This window comes from Clupea harengus, chromosome 24 (assembly GCF_900700415.2).
Source record: "Clupea harengus chromosome 24, Ch_v2.0.2, whole genome shotgun sequence".
In the NCBI taxonomy this organism is placed as follows: domain Eukaryota; kingdom Metazoa; phylum Chordata; class Actinopteri; order Clupeiformes; family Clupeidae; genus Clupea; species Clupea harengus.
The window spans coordinates 15673478-15699889 of NC_045175.1; the positions used below are offsets into that span (position 1 = coordinate 15673478).

A 26412-nucleotide genomic window follows, 5' to 3' on the forward strand; every position below is an offset into this window, starting at 1 on the left:
ATCAAATGTATCAATGAAGTATAATCACAAGAAAAGGGCAGTCTGCCAACAAGTCAGAAAAACAGCGAGTAACATCTGCAGGGGAAATGTAAAGAGTCAGACAGGAGAAAGCAAGTTAAAACAAAGGCCCGGAAGAGGAGAGAAGCATATAAATCTTAGGTGGTCAAGGCTGGGGCACAGACAAAATGTCCAGACATACATGTCAGCAGATTAAAAGCAGAAGTTAATCATGTGTTATAACAAAGTGCCGAGTGGAAGACAGTGTATGTGGGAGGTGCAGGGGGCCAGAAGTGACATCACAGAATTAGGCCTTAAAAGTGGGAGCATCCTCTGTTTAGACTCTAGAATTCACATTCTCCGGCTTGCTTGACTGTACTTGACTGTCTGTTGGGCAAGTTGTATTGTGTCGTTACCTACCAGTAAAACTCAACCTTGTTACAACAAATTGCTTCGTATGGTGGTTCCTCTCCGAAACAACACGCAGAGTATTTTTTCTATAACAGTGTCAATCAAAGAGACGCTCCTCTCTCCGACATCTGATGTCTGCACAGAGCCTCTAGTGGTCTCCTGCTCTTCAAAAGCGTGTCTGCCCAGAATGGCGTTCGCTGTTGTTGTTTTCCCTGATCCAGGCTGACCCAGCAGCACCAGCCTGAGATCGAGTGCACCTGATGCTCTTCCAGATCCTACAAGGCATGAAGAGGTGTGTTGCTGGTTAAATGTAAATAGTAAAATAAATGACCAAATATTGTATTATCTTTAAACTCATAGTACATCGCAAGAAGTAAATTTAAAGGTGTAGTTCTTGGGTATAATCTCTTACACTTCCTGCCAAATTCAGTGTAAATCTCCTTGGTATTTGTGTGCCCTCAAGAGCCAAACTATTCTAGTAAATTAACATAACATGTTGCTTCAAGAACACAGGGATTGGTGTTATTTAATTGGTAACAACCTTTTGCCAGAAATTAGCACAGAACTTTCAATTTAAGAAGGAGCGATTTGTCATTTTCTGTGTTGTAAAAATGAGCTAAAACTCACCGTTAGAGAGATCCATCTCTCCTCAGGAGCCTCTGCAGTGTGGTGAGGAAGGTTTGTTTACGTAACGACAGCCAGGCAAACCACTGTTGGACACTGCAGTGTATTTACTCTTTTATTCCTAAATGGCAGATAAATACAAAAAAGTCACCTAAAAAGTGTCCATGCACGCAGGACCCGTAGACAAGCATACTGCTTTTGTCTCTTTTTCTTTACAATGAGAACAGAAATGCAGAGAGGAATAAAGCTCCTTTAACATCTTCCACTCTGTACAAAATACAACAATTAAATACTTGACAGGAATCTGGGAAAAGGCATTTTCTTCTTTATCTCTATAACAACCATTTTCAATACAGGTAAATCACAGCAACATCTGTTACGTCCCCCTGCCCCTAGGGGTCATAGTTTACCCTTGTGCCTATTTTGTGGCTGTGCCTATTTGTTTTGCTTGTGTGCAGGTGTGGCCTGTCAGCCGGGGCGGAGCCCGATACGTCTTAAGGCCGGGGTGGTCGTCCAGAAGGGTCTCACTCTACTGCGTGCCACATCAAACAGTGCAAAAAATAATTTCAATAACAATGCACATATATAACCTACATTTTAGTTGTGGGGCAACATACCTGAATGACAGATAAATACAAAAATGTCACCAGAAAAGGATTAATGCACGCAGGATCTGTACAGATAAAATAAAATAATATAAAGACTTACCATTAGAGAGAGCCATCTCTCCTCAGGAGCCTCTGCAGTGTGGTTTACAATTACTACCAGGAATCTGAAACCCAAATAAAAACAAACTGTAAACACAATGAAAGATGCTGTGGATCAGCTGGTTGAGAAAAGTGCGAACAACACCAACACCATGGGTCCAATTAACCAGAGAGAACCATGGGCTGGGTCCAACCTGTTCTGTAAGGTGCTTGGAAACACAAACACACACACACACACACACACACACACACACACACACACACACACACACACACACACACACACACACACACACACACACACACACACACAACCTTGGGCTGGGTCCAACCTGTTCTGTAAGGTCCTTCAAATCACTGACTACACACAAAGAAAAACCATTGAATGAGAAGGTGTGTCCAAACTTTTGACTGGTACTGTACATAAATAAATGACCATTACTTTGAACACTGTCACGATATCCACAACATGGCCTACAGGAAAGGCATCTCAGACGGGGAAAGGCATAGCTTCTCTTCACTGGAGGATGAATCAAGGATGGGCTAAACACACCCTGATGTGTTATAAATAATGACTGATTAAAAAAGTATAAAAGTCCCTTTACTGCTTTGTTTTTGGAATCAAATCAAAGCTGACATTGTATGCTATGGTGTTTAGGCAAAGTGAGGCATATGTATCCAAGCTTTTAACATTTTTAAGTGGTACAAAAAAAAAATAACAATTACACAATTGGGAACTTAATAAGTTGGAGTTGGAGAAGTATTCCATTCTTTGTTCATATTATTTAAGACTGTGATTCACGTCACCATCTTCCTTTCATTGAATAACGTTTTGTCCTTTTGATCACAGTTAAACTGATCTTAGATGATTGTGATCTATAATCCGTGCAATAAAAGTGACACATTTCAAGACTTGGTGGCCTTTAAGGTTATTGCGATGTATAGACAAACGTGCGAGGTGGTGAGCTGGGTACAGGTTTTACTGTGTTTACGTGTGACAGACTGCACCCACTGTACCCACGCTGTAGAATCCCATTGTCTCTCATGAAGTTAGGCCACATAAGATTATGAATCAATCTTGGTGTGTTTACGTGTGAATGACCAATTATCCATTTTGGCAGTTGTTTGAAGGCCCTGGGTATTAAAAAAAAAAATCAAAAATGATATTAAATGTTTATTTTTATGGTAAATATTTTTGTTGAATGGTAACTTCAGCTATAGATTGGTTAGGTAGCTCTCTAGGTGAGTGTTCCAACTGTTCCATAGTGCTCTTCCAACAACTCCATGGATTGGAGCAAAAGTAATTCTTGTGTTTAGGAGCTGATTGAGTAAAATATGATGTAATTGCTCATCACTTTTTAAGTAGACAAGCTAAATAAATATCATATGGAAAATGCAATATGTTCTCAATTATTAGTTTTGGTGTGCTAGCCTAATGCAAAAAGCAAAAGATGTACCATTACCTGACGGTTTAAATGTAAAATAAATTACTCAAATAATTGTTATACTGTAGGCCTGTGTTAGCTGCTTCGAAGTGGGCAACAACAAAAGCCTCACTTCGAGGCTACACTACTCCTCCACTCCACGCAAGCTCTTATGTTACTTCACAACCCAAAGGAAGTGCGCCCTCATGCAAAGATAATTACACTCACACGACCCAACTGCAACCATATCGTTTACACAGGAAATCACATCTGAGACTGAGAGTTGTAAACTCGCGTTGTACTAAAAACAGGGACACTGATATGTTAGCAGGCCCGGCAGGTTGGGCTACCAGTTCACAAATAGGCCGACGTGACCAAGCTTAGTTTACTGGGCCACAAAAGACACTGACGCTTTCCTCGTCATGTAGCCTAGGACTGTTCTGTGTGAGCGACTGTATGGCGATTGGCTTTGTGTGGGCCAAGTAGGCTACCTTAGCATAACCGATGTCAGTGACGTGTTTAGCACTTGAACTCGTAGTTAAACTATATCCAAAAACAACAAGCAAATGTCGTGGTTTGAGTAATAAAGCTGTTCGTGCTTCATGATATGTACCTTCAGCGTGTCAGTATACAACTTCAGATATTACAGCAACCTAGCAAATGTGGATCTTGTTTTCTTCTCTATTGAATGCCTGTCGGTGCATTTCAGTGGTTGAACTAAGCAATTGGCAGTGCCGTGTCTATCGAACTCTCTCCAGCGGTGTAGCCAAATTATCCACCGATTTAAAAAGTTGCTTACTCCTCCAACGAGTGAGATGTTTACTAAAGTTTACAAGAATCTCACCTGGTTTTTAGGTCCTTTGCATCTGATGAATACAACTTTTCGCTCTGGCTACTTCTTTCTGTCGGTGACGTCTCACACGAAACCGAAAGGTTGATCTTGAAAACAGGAAGGCTGCTGCGGTTCTGATATGTAAGAAATGGGAAAAATACAAGCTCTGATTCGGAGGAAAGGATTTGAACCCAAGGTGGTGTCGGATATTTTGTTCGGAAACGTTTGACTCGTGACAGTCATATTATAAACGCTATTTGATTACTTTTAACAAGTCATGTAATATTGTATGTGATATATTAACATTCTTAATGTAGGCTATTAGTGAACTTGCTACCGTTACAGCTCTGTAAAACACATTGGCAATAATTGATAATAGCCTACTAGTCCCATTGAGCTTGATTGATATGAACATTAGCTACTGATATGTTTCAAACTACTATAAATACTAATGTAAGGTTAATGTACTTCAGAGACCTTGCAGGTGAGACGTCCGATGCGTCAGATGTAGAAATCCAAACACCTGGATATGAAGTGTAAATGCGGTCACAAAGTTTTCAATGGTTTCTCCACTATGTGGTATCTTGAGCTACTTAAGATGTTTAGATGTATGTTTGACTCAATTTCCCATCATGCATGTAACATGTCACTTCCTGTTGCGCGTTTGGATGAATGACTGGATGTCAGCGTGAATTCAAGTTTGCTATAGGATTGAGCTGTAATATACTCTCGTATGCTCTCTGAAGAACTGCAAGCTGTAATATACTCTCTTAGTCCACACGCAGGCAAAAGTGGTATGTTATGTTTTGTTTGGTTATTATTTTAATAACGTTAAAGATTGTTCTTGTCTTTATAAACGTATGCTTGATTTTATGTCTTGTATTAATTTCTGTTTAGTTCTACGGTATTTTCGTGTCTGTGTTTTTCGGCGCAATAAAGAACATCAGTATTAAAGAACCTGGACCTTGGATGTGTGACTAATAAGAGCGGCATATGAAGATTACTGTTGGCTGATAGGTGGGGAGAGGTCCACTGTTGCCAAAGTGGGCTCTTGTAGTCCTAGCACTCTGTTGATTTACCATTTACTTCTAAATTCCTTGGTCCATGAACACACACACACAGGAAAATTAGTCCTTTTATTTGTTGTATTTAAATGTGAGGATGAATATGTATTTACAAATGGATTGAATTGTTTGCCCTCATTCCCTGTCATGTTAAATTCAGGGTGACCAAAAGTTTGCCTGACTTCTGCTTCAATAGACCTAAATAATGAACGGGCATAACCTCTTAATCTCAATATCTTAAACAAAGTTCTTGTAGCTATTTCAACGACTTCCTTCAAAGAGCAGATTCTTCTGAAGCCAATAAGTTGTGATTTCACTCTTCCCTTATGATCATGTTTTGAGTGGTGCAAGGTCTGTAAAAAATGTTTAAAAAGTGCATCATAGATTACAAATGTTAAAAATAAAATAAAAGGTAAAGTACATTAACAGAAAATTAAAAGATAAGAACATGAAATAAGAACATGTTAATAAGCATCATCCTCTGATTCTGTATCAACCCATGATTCTGTATCAAAATATAATCTCCTTTCAGCTGTTAATGCTGCTCCTGCTGCTGACGCTACTCCTGCTCCTCCTCCTGCTGCTCCACCTCCTGCTCCTCCTCCTGCTGCTTTTCCTGCTTTTGCTGCTCCTCCTCCTCCTGATGCTTTTGCTGCTGCTGCTGCTTTTGCTGCTATTGCTTTTGTTTTTGCTGCTTTTGCTGCTGCTGTTGCTTTTGCTGCTATTGCTTTTGCTTTTGCTGTTTTTGCTTTTGCGTTTGCTGCTGCTGCTGCTTCGGCTGCTCTTGCTGCTTTTGCTTTTGCTTTTGCTGCTGCATTTGCTGCATTTGCTTTCGCTGCCCTTGCTTTTGCTTTTGCTGCGGCTGCTGCCGCGTTTACTTTTGCTGCATTTGCTTTTGATATTGCATTTACTCCTACTGCTTCTGCTGCTGTTGTTGTTGTTGTTGTTGTTGCTGCTCCTGCTGCTCCTCCTGTCGCTACTGTTGCTCCTACAGTTCCTAGTGCACCAAACACAGCAGTGATTTTAGCTCTTTTATCTTGTTCTCTGAAGTCCTTCTCCTCTGCTTCGAATCTCTGCCTGTATTTTTCCTCGACCTCCTCCACCTCTGCTTTGAATTTCTTTCTCCTTTCTTCCGTGGCCTTCTCCTCTTCTTCTAATCTCTGCCTCCTTTCTTCTGCGGCCTTCATCTGTGCCTCTCCCTTCTTTCTCTTATCATTTTCTAACTTCATTTCTGCTAGTTTTTTCTTTCTCTCTTCCTCTGCTTTCCGTGTCTCTTCCTCTTCTCTTTTCCTCTCCTCCTTTTCTCTTATTCTTCTCTGCACCTCCTTGTACATCTCACTGGTATAGTTTGCTCCCCAATTCTCCTTCACCATGGCCTCAATTTTCTCCTTTAGCTCTCTGACTTGAGTCCTGTCTTTACTCTTATTGTTGAAGACGTGATATCTACCCCCAAAATGTTCAGTAAGACATGAGAGAGCAGGACTTCTGCACAGAGCATCCTTCACTGATTTCCCCTCCAGCACATCCCCATGAGTGAGGAGCACTATAGTGTACTTCAGCGCCCCCTCACCAAAGTTCTCCTGGATCCACTTCACAGCATTCTTCCCCTCCTTTGTGAACCTGACACCTAATCTGATCACCAGCAGGAAGGCATGAGGCCCAGGCACAGACATCTCAACACACTTCTCCATCTCATCATTCAGCTCTTCCATAGGCTTTTCTGTATGAAACAATCCTGGTGTATCAATCACTGTAATTTCTCTGCCATTCACTACAGTATGTTGATTACTGCAGGTTTCAGTCACAGATTCAAATGAGACGTCCTCTTTAAAAGCTTCCCTCCCCAGGATGGTGTTTCCTGAGGCACTCTTTCCAGAACCAGTTTTCCCCAGCAGCACGACCCTTAGAGGAGACACTGTGGATGAAACAGTCAAAACTCTTTAATGGTGTGGAATGAGCAGTCATTTTAGAAAAAGACAGGATCTATATCTGCATGACCTTATCCACATAAGTTATCAACACAAGAGGGTATTGGGTTACAATGTAACTTAATTTACTGTGCGTAATGTTCATATGAAGGTGCTGTCATGAGAAACACTAGTCATGGTATAGTCTCATTTAATATGGAATGGGATAAAGGCAATGGAACATGTTTGGTTCTAGAATGAGTAAGTATTGTATTGTCATCTTCTTCATGTGTACATGATGCTTGATCTCAAGTGTCTAAGCCTGACAATGATAGAATATATCACTGTATTTTGATATGGGGCAGCATGGCAGGCATTCATTTATCACGAAACCATGTCACATTGCAATGCCTTTTGTCCACAAGAAACACAAACACATCAGTATTGCGCCCACAAAATTATGAAGAGAGTACATTCTTTCATGCACAGAAAACAAAACGAATGATTCATGTCATGCACTAAAATGTACAAAAAGATGTAGGCATTTCTCACTATGTAGACAAAATTAACTAATTTTATAGACAAAAGCAATTCTGTCAATGTAATAGATGTCTAAAGCCAACATACCTACTTTTGTGGCATGAAAAGTAGAATGGACTCTACTATGATCATTCTGTGCCATTGAATATGAATTTTGTCTATGGTAACATGGGTTTGCCATATTACTGGAAGTATGATGTGCACAAAAGGTCTTTGGTCCGATACCCAACATCAGTCAGCAGGTTATATTATGCATGTCAAAATGAACATGAATACATAAAAATGTACTCACTTTTGGGAGGTAGAGTAATGCAATTGCTCCGTGTTCCTAAGAGATCAGCGCACAACAATGAATGTTACTTAGAAACGCATACAGACTGATTTAATTACAATAAGTTTTGATTTTGCAGAACAGAAAAAAATGTCTAGAATGAAGTTATGGCAAAATACAAGTGATTCTTGGCTAGCAGATTAATTCCTTAATGTTGGTATGTGCTGTATCTATTTAAAAAAAAAAAGAAAGTTTAACTGCAATGTGTTAGGGGAGAACGGGGTTAGTTGTCACACGGGTTGGTTGTCACACTCATTATATCTCGCCACCAGAAAGCGCTGTCTCCAGAATTTTGGTATGGAAATTTCCAGAATTTGGATCAGAGCTCACCTACATAGTCTCCTCTGGAGTAAGACAGCTGAACTTGAGTTGAGAGGACTTTTTGTGTTTTTCATGTCAAATTGAAAATATTCAGCTCCTCAGTATTTTTCTTCTAGGCTTTTACACAATGGGTTTATAACAAAACAACTGTTCAGGCATATTAGCGTTTAGATGGCCATGATCAGGCATATTAGCGTTTAGATGGCCATGGTCAGGCATATTAGCATTTAGATGGCCATGCTCAGCTAGACCCCCTGACTGGCAATCACACCTCCAATATCCCTTTTCTTACACGTCCCCACCTCACACCTTGAACTAAGGCCCCCACACATACATGCATACCCCCTTTCCTTATGTAGTACACCTATCAAACTATAGACCTATTGTCCACAATTTCTTCCCCCACGGAAATAGCGACACATTTATCCCCCACATGCCCCAAAAGCTTCCGCCAGGCGGACAGCTGTGGGTAATCTTTATGCCACTGTTTAGTATGTTACTACGTTTTGCTGTGACATGACTTCAGTAGGAGGCTTCAAAGTCTCTATTCTCAATTCAGAAGGAGGACACTGGCTGTGATGTTGCTGTGACAGAACTTCAAAAAGAGGCTGGGTACGGTCACACGGTCTCTTTGTATACAGTATAATCATATCAAAAGGGTCAAAATTGTCTTTCTATACTTCTCACATAGCCCACTATAAAATATTGTGTATGATGTGTTTCCATACTGAACACTTTGAAATGCTGTTTTGGTAATGCACTGGACTGTAAACCATATGTGCTGCAGTACTGCTACAGCCCTAGCTCACAGTGTTTTGCATTTTTGTAAATTAAAACCTGTAATACAGGTCCAGGTTGAGAGGATTAGTCACTTGTGGGATGTCCCCACATAATAGAACACGGACTTAAAAATGGTTTCTGTCTATAACTAAAATAAAAAATCAACATCAAAAAGACTTCAACATCAAGAATACAGTATATTACAATTTGGAGCTGTGGTGAAGGTCATTTTTCTTACGGTTCTTGGGTGGCTACTCTTCTCCAACGTAGCCTCTGTCTTGTCCAGCAGTTCCAGTCTCCAGTTCTCTATATAAATACACACAAGGGTTTAAGAAATGGTTGAAAGAACAAGACCATTAATCCCAGCACCTGATAACCGCTCTGAATGGCTAACATTTGAGTGCTTAGCTGACCAGTGATGCATTCACACAAAGCATTTTTGTTGTGCATTGATCATAAATAAATGACCATCACTTTGAACACCGTCCACAACACGGCCTACAGAAAAGTCATCTCAGACCAGGAAAGACATAGCTTCTCTTCACTGGATGGGATGAAAACATGCTAATGAAGGATGGGCTAAACCACCCTGATTGGTTTGAAAGTCCCTTTACTTGTTGAGGCAAAGTGAGAAATATGTATCTCAGCTATCCAAGTAAACATTTTTCAGTGGTACATTTTTTCCCCACATATAACAATTGCACATTTGGGAGCTTAAGTAGTAGTTGGAGAAGCTCAATATTTCAGTATTCCATTCTTTGTTCAGATTATTTAAGACTGTGATGTCAGTATTACATTCTTTGTTCAGATTATTTAAGACTGTGATGTCTGTAATATGTACTAACACCAGACAAAATATAGCTTAAAGGTGCAGTACGTGATTCTGGTGAAGGTTGTTAATATTTGAGATCAACAACAAATCAAATTTCAACCTTCTGTTCTCCTGAAGTCATTTTCTGATTGCTCAGTTGGAACAGAGGGATAGCTGGAACACCTTAAATAACTCACAATCGCCTCAACCACAATCTGTGACTTTAGCTCTGCACATGCTCAGAAGCATCCTCTTTGAAGGTGGTAAATGTTGAGGATGCACCCCTCTCCAGTCTAAAGATATTTTACATTATTTTGACATCTCAAACTTCGTTTCCCACTGAATAGCTTTTGTCCTTAGATCACAGTTAAACTGACCTTAGATGATTTTGATATTTTATCTGTGCAGTAAAAGTGACACATTTCAAGACTTGGTGGCCTTTAAGGTTATTGCGGTGTATAGACAAACGTGCGAGGTGGTGAGCTAGGTACTGGTTTTACGTGTGACAGACTGCACCAACTGTACCCACGCTGTAGAATCCCATTGTCTCTCATGAAGTTAGGCCACATAAGATTATGAATCAATCATACTACTAAACACTCATATGTGGAAAGGTGAGTGTTCCAACTGTCCCATGCTGCTCTTCCAACTGCCCCAGGGTTGGAGCAAAAGTACTCCTTGTGTTTAGGAGCTGATTGAGTAAAATATGATATAATTGCTCATCACTTTTTAAGAAGCTAAGAAAAAATATAGTTTCTCAATTATTAGTTTTGGTGTGGTAGCCTGATGCAAAAAGCAACATGTGTGACAATACCTGGCGGTTTAAATGTAAAATAAATTTCTCAAATAATTGTTATACTGTAGGCCTGTGTTAGCTGTTTAGAAGTGGGCGTCAACAAAAGGCTCACTTCGAGGCTACACTACTCCTTCACTCGAGCTCTGATGTTACTTCACAACCCAAAGGAAGTGTGCCCTCATGCAAAGGGGATTAGACTCACACGACCCAACTGCAACCATATCGTTTAAACACGGAAATCAAATATGCAAACTCGCCTTGTACTAAAAACAGGGACACTGATATGTTAGCAGGCCCGCCAGGTTGGGCTACCAGTTCACAAATAGGCCGACGTGAGCAAGCTTAGTTTACTGGGCCACAAAAGACACTGACACTTTCCTCGTCATGTAGCTTAGGACTGTTCTGTGTGAGCGACTGTATGGCGATTGGCTTTGTGTGGGCCAAGTATCTTGACATAATCGATGCCAGTGACGTGTTTACCATGTGAACTCGTAGTTAAACTATATCCAAAAACAACAAGCAAATGTCGGGGTTTGAGTAATAAAGCTGTTCGTCCTTCATGCTATTTACCTTCAGTGTGTCAGTATTCAACTAAAGATATTACAGTAGCCTAGCAAATGTGGACATTGTTTTCTTCTCTATCAGATGCCTGTCGGTGCATTTCAGTGGCTCAACTAAGCAACTGGCAGTGCAGTGTCTCCCGAACTCTCTCCAGCTGTGTAGCCAAATTATCCACCGACTTAAAACGTTGCTTACTTCTCCAGCGAATGAGATGTTTACTAAAGTTTACAAGAATCTCACCTGGTCTTTAGGTCTTTCGCTCTGGCTACTTCTTTCTGTCGGTGACGTCCCACACGAAACCGAAAGGTTGATCTAACAGGAAGGCTGTTCCTGCGGTTCTGATACGTCAGAAATAGGCAACATACAAGCTCTGTTTCGGAGGAAAGGATTTGAACACAGGGTGGGGTCGGATTTTTTGCTCGGAAACGTTTTACTCGTGACAGTCATATTACAAACGCTATTTGATTACTTTCAACAAGTCATGTAATATTGTACATGATACATTAACATTCTTATTGTAGGCTATTAGTGAACTTGCCAGTGTTACAGTTACACATTGGCAATAATTGATAATAGCCTGCTAGTCCCATCGAGCTTGATTGATATGAACATTGGCTACTGATATGTTTCAAACTAACATAAATACTAATGTAAGGTTAAAGTACTTCAGAGGCCATGCAGGTGAGACGTCCGATGCGTCAGTAGAAATCCAGACACCTGGATATGAAGATTACTGTTGGCTGATAGGTGGGGAGAGGTCCACTGTTGTCAAAATTGGCTCTTGTAGTCCTAGCACTCTGTAGATTTACCATTTACTTCTAGTGAGGTGATATGTCAAGATAGACACAACCTAGGGTACATTGGGATTTGTTATGTGGGTGTATGAGGGGATGGGGGTGATACCATCCAAATATAACAAGGTGAGACAACCCTCGGCTCTGAACACTAAACACGATCATCAGTTTTTTCTACATACTGTTGGCTGTATGCCGAACCACAGCTGATGGATGAAACTATTTGTGAAGGCTGGTTGTTGAAACAGAGTATGAAGCATACCATAAAGAAAGGAACATTTGGATAAATAAGCCCTTAAAATGATGAGACCAACCTTCAACAGATTCTATGTATCACATTTTAACTCATTCAGTTTGTGTTAAACCCAACAAGTTAAAATAAGGAGCACCTGCATATCATACAGTTAGCCTGCTACATACAGACACGGCAACCCCTCACTGACTAAATGCTATAAGAGCATGACTTTCTAATACATTCGTTTTCATATTTTGTCAATAAGCTATCGATCACATTGTTACACACCATTGCTCACACCAAACAACACACTTTCCAACCAGCAAAATCGTATTTATCTTTTATTGATTAAAGGCATAGCCTACAGCAGAGTACAAACAGCTGTAAAATACATTATATATGTGTACCATATATGTAGCATTGCTAAATTAACAACTTAATGAAATTGTGTGTGTGTGTGTGTGTTATGAAGCAAGCATGTGACTAAAAAACACAGGACTAAATCAACCAAAAGCAGTAGCAGTAACAGCAGTATAACACAGTCCATGTGTGCCATCATGTACCATTGCAAACAAAACAACTAATGCAAGTGTGTGTGACGTGTGTGTGTGTGTATGTGTGTGTGTGCGCGTGCGTGAGCATGTGTGAAGCAAGCCTGTAATAACAGTGAAATGATTTAAAGGTTTGACCTGAAAGATGAGTGATTTAAAACACTGTAAGCAGCACTGTGACTGAGAGGGTCTCCTAGAGCGTATGTGCCCTTGGAGATCCAGGTATACTGCTTTGCACTGCGTTCAGAAACACTGGCGTAACATTAAGTACGTAGTAAGTTAAAATAACACGTTAGCATTCAGACATTCAGATACACTCATCAGGTTGAGCCTCACTCTAAACAATGATATTTGGAAAATGGGCATATCTTAACAGGAAGTCAGTATTACAATACATTCACCTCAGTGAGACTAGTTACTGAGATACAGCCATTTTCCCCCATTTAAAAAAAAGGGGATTCAAATATAAATTGACCTATCTCCACTAACAATCATGTGTTTTGACAAATAAGGACTCCTTGAAATTGGAAAGATAAAGGAATTTCAATATCTCAGTTAATTTGACATTTAGGTTACTGATGACCTTTTTACTATAACAAACCTATATTTGTATAGGATGTAGGTAGCATATCTGGGTTTAAATTTCAACTATTCTAATTTGGAAAGTTTTTCAGTCAGTTTCTCTATGTCGTTGTTGCAGTCATCTACCACATAGTTCACGAAATCAAACAGATTTCCGAACCCTGCTGCACGAACCTCTTCTTCTTTCCCATTCTCTCTGGCTTGATGAAGAACCCCGCCCTCAACAAAGGTCCCGACTCCTTTTACAAAAGAAAAGAAGTTTTTAAATTTCTGTGCTGTCTTGATCTTCTCGTGAATTGTGGATCTCTGTTGTTCTTTCTCTCTCTCCTCCTGCCTGATCATCCTCTCGTTCTCCTGCCTCTGTATCTCCTCTGCCTGCCTCAGCATCTCCTCATCCTCTCTCATCCTCCTCTGGGCCTCCTGGTACATGGAGTTGGTGTAGTATCTCCCTCCGTTGTCCATCACCATGGCTTCAATCTTCTCCAGCAGCTCCGTGACTTGAGTCCGATCAATCTTGTCTTCGTTGTTGATGACGTGGTGGTTCTGGCAGCTCTGGACAAAATCCTTGAGGTCGGCACTGCAGGCCAGAAAATTCGCCACGGATCTCCCCCTCAACTGGTCGCCACCTGTGAAGAGCACTATGGTGTACCTGGATGCCCGTGGCCCAAAGTTCTCCTGGATCCACTTCACTGCGTTTTTCTCCTCCTCGGTAAACCTCCCCAGCCTGATCACCAGCAGGAAGGCGTGAGGCCCAGGCACGGACATCTCCACACACTTTTCGATCTCTCTTTTCATCGTGTCGGCGGCCATCGTCGTGTCAAACAGACCCGGGGTGTCAACCACGGCGACCAATTGGCCACTCACCATACCAGTCTTCCTCTCGCAGGTCGCCGTGACTGACTCGGGCGAGAATTCGGCACAGAAGTGGTCGTCGCCACCCAGGATGGTGTTTCCGGTGGCGCTCTTGCCTGCTCCGGTTTTGCCAACCACAACGATCCTCAACTCAGCGTCTGTGGTGACACAGCCAAGGGTAGTATGTGCGTTACTGAGGAGTTCTAACAAAAAAAGACATACAGTTGGAAATCCATGTTTATGACATGGTTAAGGGGGGAGTCTAAGATTCTGGCAAAAGGTTGTTAATATTTGAGTTCAACAACCAATCACATTACACCTCTCCCTTCTGTGCTGCTGAAGTAACCTGTTGATTGGCTGGAATAGTGCACAGCACTGTCCAAGCCACTTTGATTTCCATTTACAAAGACAGGACTGTGTATGAACAACTTAGCATCGAGGAGAAATTCCTGACAAAAAAGTTTAGATAATTAGAATTGCGTACAGTACCTGTAAGTCAGTTTTAGAAGTGTCACTTTTGTGGACATGTACTGAGCCAGAATGACACATGATGAGTTTGTATCTATAGTGATGAATATCATCTAGGACCCAATCACATTAGGTCATTATGAACAAGAAATAATGGTAATAATGGAGTCCGTATACTCCTTTGTAATACTATAATCTGGAATAAAATGGCATTACATAAATGTGCACCATTTTGTACTGCAGGACTGTCAACTTTCAGGTTTTCCTGTCTCTATTTATAAAGAGAGTGATCACCGGTATCTGGTATTTGGGTGTCAAAGCGGAATGAGCGCAGGCTGCTGCTGCTGCTGCAGTGAGCAGAATATTCTGCGCTGAAACTGGCTCCTTCAGCCCCTCCAGAGGAACTTCCTGAAAGACAGAGAGAGAGGAGAGGAGGAGAAAGAAAGTAATGAGACAGGGAGAGATACTATTACAGAAAAGCCTGACAAGCCATATTGATTGAACTACAATTAAATCAATTTCAGATAATCATCATGTCAAACTGGATTGTACACAGTCTCTGACCACACATTCTACTATGATATGCCCACCTCCTTCCCTTTCTCCTCCATTTCGCAATCGCCAATATTGAGCTCTAAGCTCACGTTACCACTAGAGGTCCCAGGACCACGACCGGCTACCAAGCCAAACATGATTATTATCAGCGCTCTATATCAATCATCCTGACGGTTAAACTAGTGAACCACATCAATTTCAGGTCATTGGCACTGTAATCTAAATATTAACTACATTAACTCCAGCCATGAAAGTATGCTGCTGTAAAAGAGTAACTTGCCTGATTGCAGCTCCTTATCCAGGTTAAAGGCCAACTGGTTGAAGTTCATCTTCCTCAAGATGTCCGACACGACACTGCCACAGTTGCTCTCACAGTAGGCCTGCACCATCATGGCCACTATGTCGTCTACGTTAGCCTTCTCCAACCTCTGCCTGGGGATTTGGCCACGGCGTTCAAGGTTATGCTTGAACCTTTCGAAGTTGCTGAAGTCAAGACTCTCCAGTGTTTTTATCAAGACATCTGAGATTCCGCTCATTGTGGAGGTTTGTTCAGCAGCCCGACTGGACGGAAGGCAACAAACACAGAATACAATAGTTGGTGTGTGTTGGTAAGAATTTTTTTTATCAGCATTTGGTGGTGCATGCATCAATTGCAATAGAAAATTGATTATAAATAAACAGCCATAAATAAGCACATATGAGATTGTGCTCATTGGATGTTGGTTCAGCAGTCACTGATTAGATGGAAGCAAACAAACTAACAAACAGTGTGAGCTGTATTAGTTAGATGATATTGATCAAAGCATATTATGTCAGAAGCATCATATTATGTCAGAAGCATCAGTTGCAATAGAAAATTAATTATGAATAAACACTCATAAACAAAGTATTTCAGTTAGTTTAGGTGTCTTCACAACATTATTAAATGTTCATATCTTGCAATATTACATTCACTTGTCACACCATTAAACTGATGAAGAATATGCTGTCTGATATTTGCCTGTACCTGTTCTATGTGCATGTAGGCTAATGTGTTTATAAGATCATCAAATGTATGCTTAAAATACTAAATATCATTCTTGCAGTGTAGCAATGCAATGCACACTAATATGGAATAAAGCAACTGACTACATAATCATTGGGCATGCTACCTTTTAGTTGTGGGTGTTCTGTATCTAACCATAAAAAAAAACTAAATGTGTTATTTGACCGCATGCATTTTGAACGGTTTCATTCATAGCGGTAAATATATACTGTAGGTATATATATATATGTATGTTATAACTAGTTATTAGTATTATCAATATATATATATATATATATATATATATATAAGTATATATATATATATATATATATATATATATATATATATATATATATATATAAGTATATATATATATATATATATATATACTTTGTTGCCTCATAGTTCACATGCACCAGCATGTGCTGACGACACACTGAGGTGGTCCAGCCTTCTGGAATAGATTCAACTTTTCAAGGAATTACTGCAGAGGGAAAGGTCACTACACAGTGTATAAACCATAGAGTTAAGGAGTCAATGTTCACATGGACGACGTTGGGACAGAACACTTGTTTAGCTATATATAGGCTATGGGTGAAGACGCAGTTGGGACTTTCACCCACGAAAAGTTTCTACGGCATTTAAGCTCATTTCAAGTGTAAAAGTAACAATAACCAAACTGATGCAAAAAACTAAACTTAGAATTGGAGAAATAATATCATACAAAAGCCTAATCTATTTCTCTTGAAAATTGTTAAATTGCTGAATAGACAAACGTGCTAGACTCATTTCTTTACCATATGCATCGTTATACACCAGATAGTCATAGTAGCGATAATATAATAAAGCTTTTATCATATCATGTAGGCCTATAGACCGACCATTAGTCATAAATATAAACCGCCTCATCTTTTGAAATATGCACTTTCTATCGTTTTCCGGTGGCCTTTAATTTAAGTCAATTGTCAGTCTTTCTCTGCCCAATGTAGTCCCGTTTTTCAGCACTTCATAAAATCATGTCACAAATCATATTTTTCCTAATTTTTCCTCGTTCCTCAAAGCTCATGAGTCAAGCTCAGATGTTTTGAATGACTGTTTAGGAGCTTTATTCAATTCTACACGCCACGAGATTTTCCATGACTGAAACTTCAGAATGTTTCACAAGTATGCAACGTGAAACCTGACGCTTTTTTTTTGACATGTGCCTCCTTGTGTTGCCTATAGATGACCTGATTTGTAATCTGCCTTCGCAAGGGACCATTTGCATTACAAAATTATTAGACGAATCATCGGAATCATTTCTTCCACAAAACTTATAATCTATCTAATTCCTGGTAGACAGCTATCTTGTTGCAAAGTAGTTCTATAGCCTAATGACATATGAAACACTTGTGTTTAGAACCATAATCCCTCGTGGATTCCCTTATTACCTGGTAATACTGGTTACCTGAAAGATCAAATACAATAGAAAGCATTTAGAGTCTAATCGGTCAAACACAAGATACAATAACCCAAAGATACATACTGTAACGAAGACGGCAACTTCTGGCTCTCTCCTTTGGCTTCTTTGTCATTTATTGAACTGTCCAAGTTAGTCAAACCAACAAATCTTTGTGCTGTGTTTGATAATGATTAACAGCAGTAACCTCTCTGTGACAGCACTCGCAGGATGCTTCACCTGATTGGAAGAGGAAGGAGGGCAGGTATACAGACCATTCCCTCATAAACGTGTTCTGGTAGCACAATAACAAAGTGAAGGGCAGAGGGTGACATATCCGACAGACAATTCTGAATAAGTCACCAACATCCCAGCAGCCCATTCAGACAGACACTAATTATATTCTAGTCGGTAAAGTGATGCTTTCACACATAATTTAATGCACTCAGTCAGAGTACTGTACGTTCTCAAAATGATCGCAATGCTGTGTTTGTTAATGATTAATGGTACTCACAGATCACGTAGCAAGCTGCCACTCCATCCAAATGTGCCGTGAAGCAAACCAAAACAACTGTATCTTAAGGAGTGGAGTCACATGACCAACGCAATTACCATATATGGTAATTTACCGAAACATGCTTTAGCTGGGCAACTTAACAAACTACTTACTATGACCTTTCCCTTCCTCTGACGTTTTTATGTATTTTTCGTGTCTTTTTGTGTTCAATGCAAAATAAATACAAATATCTTTAAAGGCACTGTTTGCGATGCTGATAAAAGATTTTTGAGTTGAGCTCAACAGCCAATCAAATACACTCCCATGCTTCTGAGGTCGATTAGCTTGTTGTTTATGGTCTGTGCGTGAACACCAGAGTTTCCTGAACACACGCACTGGACAGTCAGAATTGTTTAATGTATGTGCGTGAACACCAGAGTTTTCTGAACACACGCACCCTGACAGACAGCTAGAAGAACGTGAGGAGAATTTCGCCCAATTCAACAAAACAGTTGTAATGGGTTCGGACCGTTAGCAGTGACGAAGGAACCCCCACTTCTCCACCCTCTCTCTGGTAATATCCATGCGCCACCTAGTGGTATTCTTGCTGAACTGCACTGCTATAGTTTGTCCCACCACTGTTCGTAGCGCTTTTCTGCATTCCTCTGGGTATTTGGGTACGACTCGATAGACAACCATGGCATTAGACAAGGGAACACTGGGTAGATCAGTGCATGGTTTTGAAAATAAGTAAAGGTACAGTCCGTGATTGGGGTGAAAGGATGTTGATATCTGAGACTATAAAACAATTTAGCTACCACATTCAGATTATTCAGATCAGATTAAGGATACATTATAGCAGGGGTACTCAATTAGAAACCCAAAAGGTCCACTCGCCAAATTTCCATTCAGTCCAGGGTCCGGAACAGTGACGGTCAAAATCCAAAAACATAACTCCAACAAAAACGTTCAAACTAACGTATGCACAAACGGTTATGTGGTCTGGCCTTATTTGGGCATAAAAGGTGTGACGGCCAGGCGGAGGCACTGATGTAAGTGTTCATTGGGTGTGCTCCTGTATTTGTTTTTCACCATATTCATGGTTGAAAAGGCAGACTCACAACAGTATCTCTATCCTAAACTGTTGTGTTATACTGCATATTTTCAGTTTAAGTACATTGAGAGTAACTAAACCCAGAAAAAAATCCTTGTATATGAAAATGTACTTGGCCAATAAACTGATTCTAAAACAGATTCTGATTCTGATTCTGAAATATGTTGAGGTATGCACGCTCTTGTTGTGTGGCTGATCTAACTATTACACTGCATGTTGCTTGGTATGATTGCAGATGGTTTATTTTTCTGCCCCTTACCTCAGAGTTCTGCGGGTATTTTTGTTCGAAGTGTGCATGCTTTGTTTCATAGTGACGTTTCACGTTACCACTTTTGACAAGGGCAACCGTCTCGTTACAGATTAAACACATCGGTTTTGTGCTCCCCACAGGCAGCACAAATGCATACTTGTCAGTCCACTCTGTCTTAAATTCGCGATTTTTGGAATCAACTTTTCTCTTTTTGTCGGGTTTAAAGCACGCCATGATTTTCGTTCGCTGAGAAAAAAATACCGTTCACATATCTATCTGCCAGCATTGTTGCCATTGACACACACAACCTGCGTGACCCACAGAGCTCGCGGCCAACATTGAGTAAGTGAGTGAGTTGTCATAGTGATGTTGTTCTATTACAGCTCCTGATTGGACCTCTGGATTGGACACGGAAGATAGAAACCACATCGAGTAGGGAAAAAATATATAGCGCGAAATCACGCACCAATGAAACCTCGCTTGATCATGATTAAATTAGAATTTTGATTTAGGCTTCGGTCCAAATTTGATTGCGTCTGGGTCCGGATCCGGACCGCGGTCCGCCTATTGAGTACCCCTGCATTATAGGGTGCAGTTTACTAATGGGCACCTAATTAGCCAACATACTTTAATAACAGACAAAGAGAGAGAGAGAAAAAATAAAGAAATTAGGTAGTGAGAAGTGTAATCAAATAAAATAATAAAACGACAGTACTGTGCAAAGGTTTTAACAATGCTTTACAGTCAGGTTCCTTTGAAAAGACAACATACAAAGTGCATACAAAAGTTTGAAATGTTTGAAAATCTAAATACAATATGTAGAGACAGAAATATCTTTTAAGACAAATGTCTAAAGCCTACACACAGTTGGCTACTGGACTAAACATACACGTACTAAACATTCACTGTCCCTACATCCTGTTGGTCTCATGCACTCAAGTCTCTTCCAGTACCATCGCCTGCATGGCTCGATGAAGTTGTTGTACTGGTGAACTACAAGCTATAACAGGCTCTGGTGTCATGTTGCCCAGGAGAAGTCACACCATTTCCAGGAAATGTCTGTGAATACAAATACCCACGCCACCCCTTGGGTAAAGGAAATGCCAAGTGTTCTTTAACTGGTGATTTTGGTTTACTAGAATCCTTGGAAACCCATGCCGTTGAACATTTGAAAGGTTTCATTCATAACAGTAAGTATATTTTGGCCTATTTTTAAATTTGTGCAAGTAGTCTAACTAAACGGCACGTCGAACAAGTTTACCAGTCTCCTTGCGTGTTATTGTTTATACTGTATTGGCGCATGCGCCGGCTGTTCTTTTTCACTTTTAATTGTACCGGCATGTCTCACGGTTTGCTCCGTGTTCAGTAAATTACCAACTACATACACACCATCTGCATTATGGCAGCTAACGTTAACCGCGCAACGAAACAGTGGTGCTTGTCTAAAGAGTCTCAGATTTATTTTGAAAACTGGAAGCAGAACTTGCTGTAGGATCCATTGTTTGCCCCGTTTCTCGTCGAGGGTGCGACATACTTTCTGGTAACAGCAAAGCATAAGTCAGTGTACGCAATACTCAAATGTGCCATCTTTCATTGCTGCTAGGACCGAAATTTAAAGAATGTACTTGGCTATACGCAACGCTAACACTCAAACCACTCGCTTACATTACGCCTGAGGCTGCCTGGCTTGGCTACTTGGTTGAAGTGGATCGATTTCTCTCATCGACACCGTGTAAAAGAAATGTCAGGTTAGCAATTTTACATGTTATAACTTGGGAAGTGAAAATACGTATGAGAAACTAATTTAAATGGGAGAGCTTTGGTCCGTCTGGACACCGAAGCTGCATGTCTAAAATAACGTTACAGACGTGCAGCACGCCAATAAAGTTCGCCTACAGGAATCTTGTTTACGTTTTCCCCCCCCCGTGAAATCAGAGTAGCTTGGTGTCATTTATCTACAAATATCTAATGCAATTACAGTCTTTTGGGAATTGGGACTTTGTTAACTCCAACTAACATGGTCGCAACCAACAGCATTCAGACTTATTTGCCTTGACTCCGGAAATAGTGCGGAGCGCGCTGTCTTTATAGCTGGGTCCTGCATGATACATGATCAACACAAAATAGCAAGTTCATGCAGTCAAATACAAATCAAACTTTTTTGGTGTCACATGCAAGTACTCATAGCCAACAGCCTAACCAATATAACATCTGCCCAACCACAGGTGATGAGCTCTGCTCTGATTGGCTGATTTACAGACCGTAACCTATCGAAATAAATCGCAGATCTTACCCATGCATCTTTCCCAGTAGTTATTTCTAACCAATCAGGGCGTGTTTAGCCCATCCTTGATTAGCATGTTTTCATCCCATCCAGTGAAGAGAAGCTATGACTTTCCCCGTCTGAGATGTCTTTCCTGAAGGCCGTGTTGTGGATATCGGGGACAGTGTTTCAAAGTGATGCCATCATGGTCATTTATTTATGATCAATGCACAACAGAAACGCTTTGTGTGAATGCATCACTGGTCAGCTAAGCACACGTTGGCCATTCAGAGCGGTACTCAGGTGCAGGGATCAGTCAAGCTCAATGTTTTGGGTCCTCAAGTGGAGGATTTTGTGAAACTACGTATATATGAATGTATGTAGACAGTGATTTGAAGCACCTTACAGAACAGGTCGGACCCAGCCCATGGTTGTCTCTGGTTAATGGGACCCATGGCATTGGTGTTGTTTGCACTTTTCTCAACCAGCTGATCCACAGCGTCTTTCATTGTGTTTACAGTTTGTCTGTATTTGGGTTTCAGATTCCTGGTAGTAATTGTAAACCACACTGCAGAGGCTCCTGAGGAGAGATGGCTCTATCTAACGGTGAGTTTCAGCTCATTTGTACAACCCCAAAAATGACAAATTGCTCCTTCTCTAAATTGAAGGTGCATTGCTATTTTCTGACAAATGATTGTTATCAATAAAATGACACCAATCCCTGCTGTGCTCCTGAAACATGTTAATTTGCTGAAAAAAAACAAACAAACATTTTTTACATTTTTTTGTGCACTTATCGAATACCAAGGAGATTTACACTGAATTTGGCAGAAAGTGGAACGGATCATACTACACCTTTTAAGTTGATTTATTGCAATGTACTAGAAAGTTAGGAGATAATACAATATTTGGTCACACTATATTTTACTATTTACATTGAATCCAAGATGTCTTGATTTAATGTTTTGTGATTTACCACCAACATGTCTCTTCTTGCCTCGTAGGATCTGGAAGAGCGTCAGGTCCACATGATCTCCGGCTGGTGCTGCTGGGTCAGCCTGGATCAGGGAAAACAACAACAGCGAACGCCATTCTGGGCAGACACGCTTTTGAAGAGCAGGAGACCACTAGAGGCTCTGTGCAGACGTCAGACGTCGGAGAGAGGAGAGTCTCTTTGATTGACACCCCGGGGTGTCTGATGGTTTCCTCTTCAAGCGATGACCGACCAAGTGGAAATGAACTGGAGAGGTGTCTGAGCATGGCTGCTCCAGGACCTCACGCCTTCCTGCTGGTGGTCCCTCTCGGGAAGCCTCTCTCAGAGGGGGACGTGAGAGCTGTGGAGTGGATCAAACAGAGGCTGGGCGAGGAGGCTCTACGGACGACTGTCGTTTTGTTTACTGGGAGAGAGAAGGTCACGAGACGAGAGTGGGACCACTTCCTGTCACAGCAGGAAGTGCAGGGCCTGATCAGAAGCTGTGGGGGAGGCTACCACACTGTGAACAGCAAGGCAGAGATGGAGCCGTGTCATCTGATGAAGCTGCTGGAGAAGATGGACGCTGTGGTGGAGAGGAGTGGAGGGGAACTCTACGCTACTGACAAGTTCCTGGAGGCTCGGAGGAAGGTGAAAGTGGAAGAGGAGGAAGTGAGAGCTCTGGAGGAAAAAGAGGAGAGAAAATGGGGGGAGATTAGGAGAGAGATGGAGATGAAGCGACAGAAGAGAGAGGAGGAGAGGAAGAAAGAGGAAGAGGACAGGAAGAGACGGGAGGAGGAGAGGAAAAAGAAAGAGCTGCTGGAGCTTCAAGAGAAGGAAAGGAGAAGGCAGAGACAGGAAAGAGAGAGGGAGAAGAGGAGAATGGAGGAGGAGAAGAACAGACAGCAACAGGAGAGGAGGAGGCTGCAGGAAGAAGAGAGACTACAGGAGGAGACTCGGAAGAGGCTGGAAGAGGAGAAGAGACAACAGGAGGAGATAGCCAGGAGACTGGAGGCAGAGAGAGGACGACAGGAGCTTGAGACACAGAGGCTGGTGGAGGAGAGGAGACGCATAGAAGCAGAGCAGCTGAGGGAGGAGTGTGTGCGACCGAGGCAGGAGAGGAACCAGCAGCTGGGGAGAGGGGGAGAGAACGACGGGTGGTGGAGAACAGCAGAGAGATGCGCTGCAGTAGCAGGGTCCTTCATAGGCCCTTTATTTTTCAGACGCTGAAACTTACCAGTTAGTTAAACAGATAGATAGACAGATAGATAGACAGATAGATACATACATACATACATACATACATACATACTGTACATATAACAAACACACACACACACAATCACACACACACACGCATATACATACATACATGGGAGTGGTTGAGGGAGGACAGGAGGAGGATGATCCAGGGAGTCTGCAGGATGGTTGGTGGAGAACAGTAGAGAGGTGCGGCAGGATCAGGGTCCTCCATAGCCCCTTTTTTCAGAAGCTAAAACACAAACAATTACAATTCAACTAGATTATCCTGGATTACAATCAACTGGAATAGAAATGTCTCATTTTCTTTTGTACTTACTCTCCTAAATGTCCTTCCCTCTACAATGTACTAGATGGAAAAACACATAGGCAGATTAACAGACTAATTTAATGCAAAAAAGCATCACAGTGAAGAGACAGTGACAGAAATGAAGCGGAACAGTGGAATGAAGCAGAATTTAGGAATGATGTAGAATGAAGCAGAATTTAGGAAGGATGTGTATAGCCAGGGAACCCAGGCTCTGGCAGAGGACTTGACCTGATTACATTGATCTGGAATACAAGCACCCATAACTACTGTGTAGCCTAAATGGTCTTGGTCTCTCAACAGTTCCTTAAAAACTTGTGTGATTTTATATAGACAGATGGATAGATGTCTGGATTGATTGGGTTGGAGGACTGGATGATTAATGTATAAAAACAACTGCTATTTAACCTCAACAATTTAAAAAAGCACTTTACATACTTTTACATGCCTTTGTTTTATTCCAGTCAGATTTCTTGTGTAAAGAACTGATGTGTGAACTTACATTTACATCCTCTTTACCTACCTCTATACTACCTGTACCCTGCAGTTTGTTCCTGGATTGTCTGATATGATTAAAATATGTTTAAAGGGAACATTCCTGTCTGGACCTGATTTCTTCAGAACTCTAGCTTCATAGTACCATGGAAATGTGACATTTCAAACTTCAGGTTAGGTTTTGTTTAACAGTAAACAGAAACTATACAGATAAAAAAGCAAACTATACTTTCAGTGTCATTGTGTATGTCAGTACAAACAACAATAACATGCATTTGCATTAGTGAATGGTAATGTCAGACAGTAACTGTGCTCGGTCTACCCAGGCTAGGCATACTTGAACATACTCAAATATGTGCATAAGGGTTGTTGCTCAGCAACAGGATCTCTATGGACCTTTATGTCCAAAAACACTATTGAGCAACAGCCATTTTCCTGGCATCTGAGAAGGCCATGTTAAAGGTGCAGTCCTTGATTGTAAGACGATACACTTTTCGTCAAATTCAAGGGAACACTTAAACACTAGCAATCCACATAGTGTTTGCTGAATGTAAAAGTGCAGTATGTACTTCAGTTATGACTGAAAAAACAACGACTCCAAAAGCATTAATTAAATAAAAAATAAATCAATGAAGAAGTAATGTACAAAAACTTAAAACAATATATTGGAAAGTGTAGAACATACGTCTTGTTTAAGTAATGATCCTGTCCAACATGGAGGACTTGTAAACCCAATAGACTTCAGTGGGTAGTGCGGTGTGTACATTTATATGCCTATGGTTAGTTCCATTACAGCCCACGCCACGCTTTGTGAAAGTTAAGTAGGTTACACCTGTTTGGTCTAGATGTTGTTGAATTGTACCCGTTAGGTATGTTAGGTTAGGTGTATCCTGTATAGATGTTTCCACATTAACAAGAAGGATGTTACTGACTAATTCAGAATGGTCGGACATGTCATCCACTGCCCTTCACTTTGTACTTGTGCTACCAGAACACGTTTATGAGGGAGTGTTCTGCATAGCTGCCCTTCTTTCTCCAATCAGAAAAAGCATCCTTGGTCGCACTAGTTATCTGTTAGAGCCATTAATCATTAACAAACACAGCATAAAGATAATTTATGTGTGAAAGCTTTACTTTACAGACTAGGATACAATCAGTGTCTGTCTGAATGGGCTGCTGGGATGTTGTTGACTTATTCAGATTTGTCTTTCAGATGCCATGTCACCCTCTGCCCTTCACTTTGTAATTGTGCTACCAGAACACGTTTATGAGGGAATGGATTGCATACCTGCCCTACTTTCTCCTCCAATCCTTGACGGCACTAGTTATCTGTGAGTGCTGTCACAGCGAGGTAGCTGCTTTAAATCATTAACAAACTCACCATAAAGATCTGTTGATTTGACTTTCCCGGACAGTTAAGAAGCCAAAGGAAGAGCCTCGAAGTTGCCGTCTTCGCTAAAGTATGTATCTTTGGGTTATTGTATCTTGTGTTCAACCAATTAGACTCTTAATCCTTTCTATTTTTACATTTACATTTAGTCATTTAGCAGACGCTTTTGTCCAAAGCGACGTACAAGGGAGAGAACAGTCAAGCTAAGAGCAATAAAAAAGCATGGTGTAACAATAAATACTACTTTACATGAGAATTA

At 40.9% G+C, this 26412-nt stretch overlaps 3 protein-coding genes across 3 annotated transcripts; 1 reads left to right on the plus strand and 2 right to left on the minus strand.

Annotated features, from left to right (window-relative positions):
- Nucleotides 1-5780: 5780 nt before the first annotated feature.
- LOC116219099 (GTPase IMAP family member 7-like) lies at nt 5781-9167 on the minus strand. Its single transcript, XM_031562043.1, has 3 exons — nt 9143-9167; nt 5905-6974; nt 5781-5792 (listed from the first exon to the last, which is right to left on the minus strand). Exons 1-3 carry the CDS (start codon nt 9165-9167, stop codon nt 5781-5783), a joined length of 1107 nt encoding a protein of 368 aa, XP_031417903.1.
- A 4167-nt stretch (nt 9168-13334) lies between these two features.
- Nucleotides 13335-15679, minus strand: LOC105905330 (GTPase IMAP family member 7-like). The gene is made up of 3 exons (XM_012833335.2): nt 15424-15679; nt 14883-14996; nt 13335-14323 (listed from the first exon to the last, which is right to left on the minus strand). The coding sequence occupies exons 1-3, from the start codon at nt 15677-15679 to the stop codon at nt 13335-13337; spliced, it is 1359 nt and encodes a 452-aa protein (XP_012688789.2).
- Nucleotides 15680-22321: 6642 nt separating this feature from the next.
- On the plus strand, nt 22322-24613 carry LOC116219100 (GTPase IMAP family member 7-like). Its single transcript, XM_042703516.1, has 3 exons — nt 22322-22337; nt 22736-23373; nt 24602-24613. Exons 1-3 carry the CDS (start codon nt 22322-22324, stop codon nt 24611-24613), a joined length of 666 nt encoding a protein of 221 aa, XP_042559450.1.
- Nucleotides 24614-26412: the final 1799 nt, after the last annotated feature.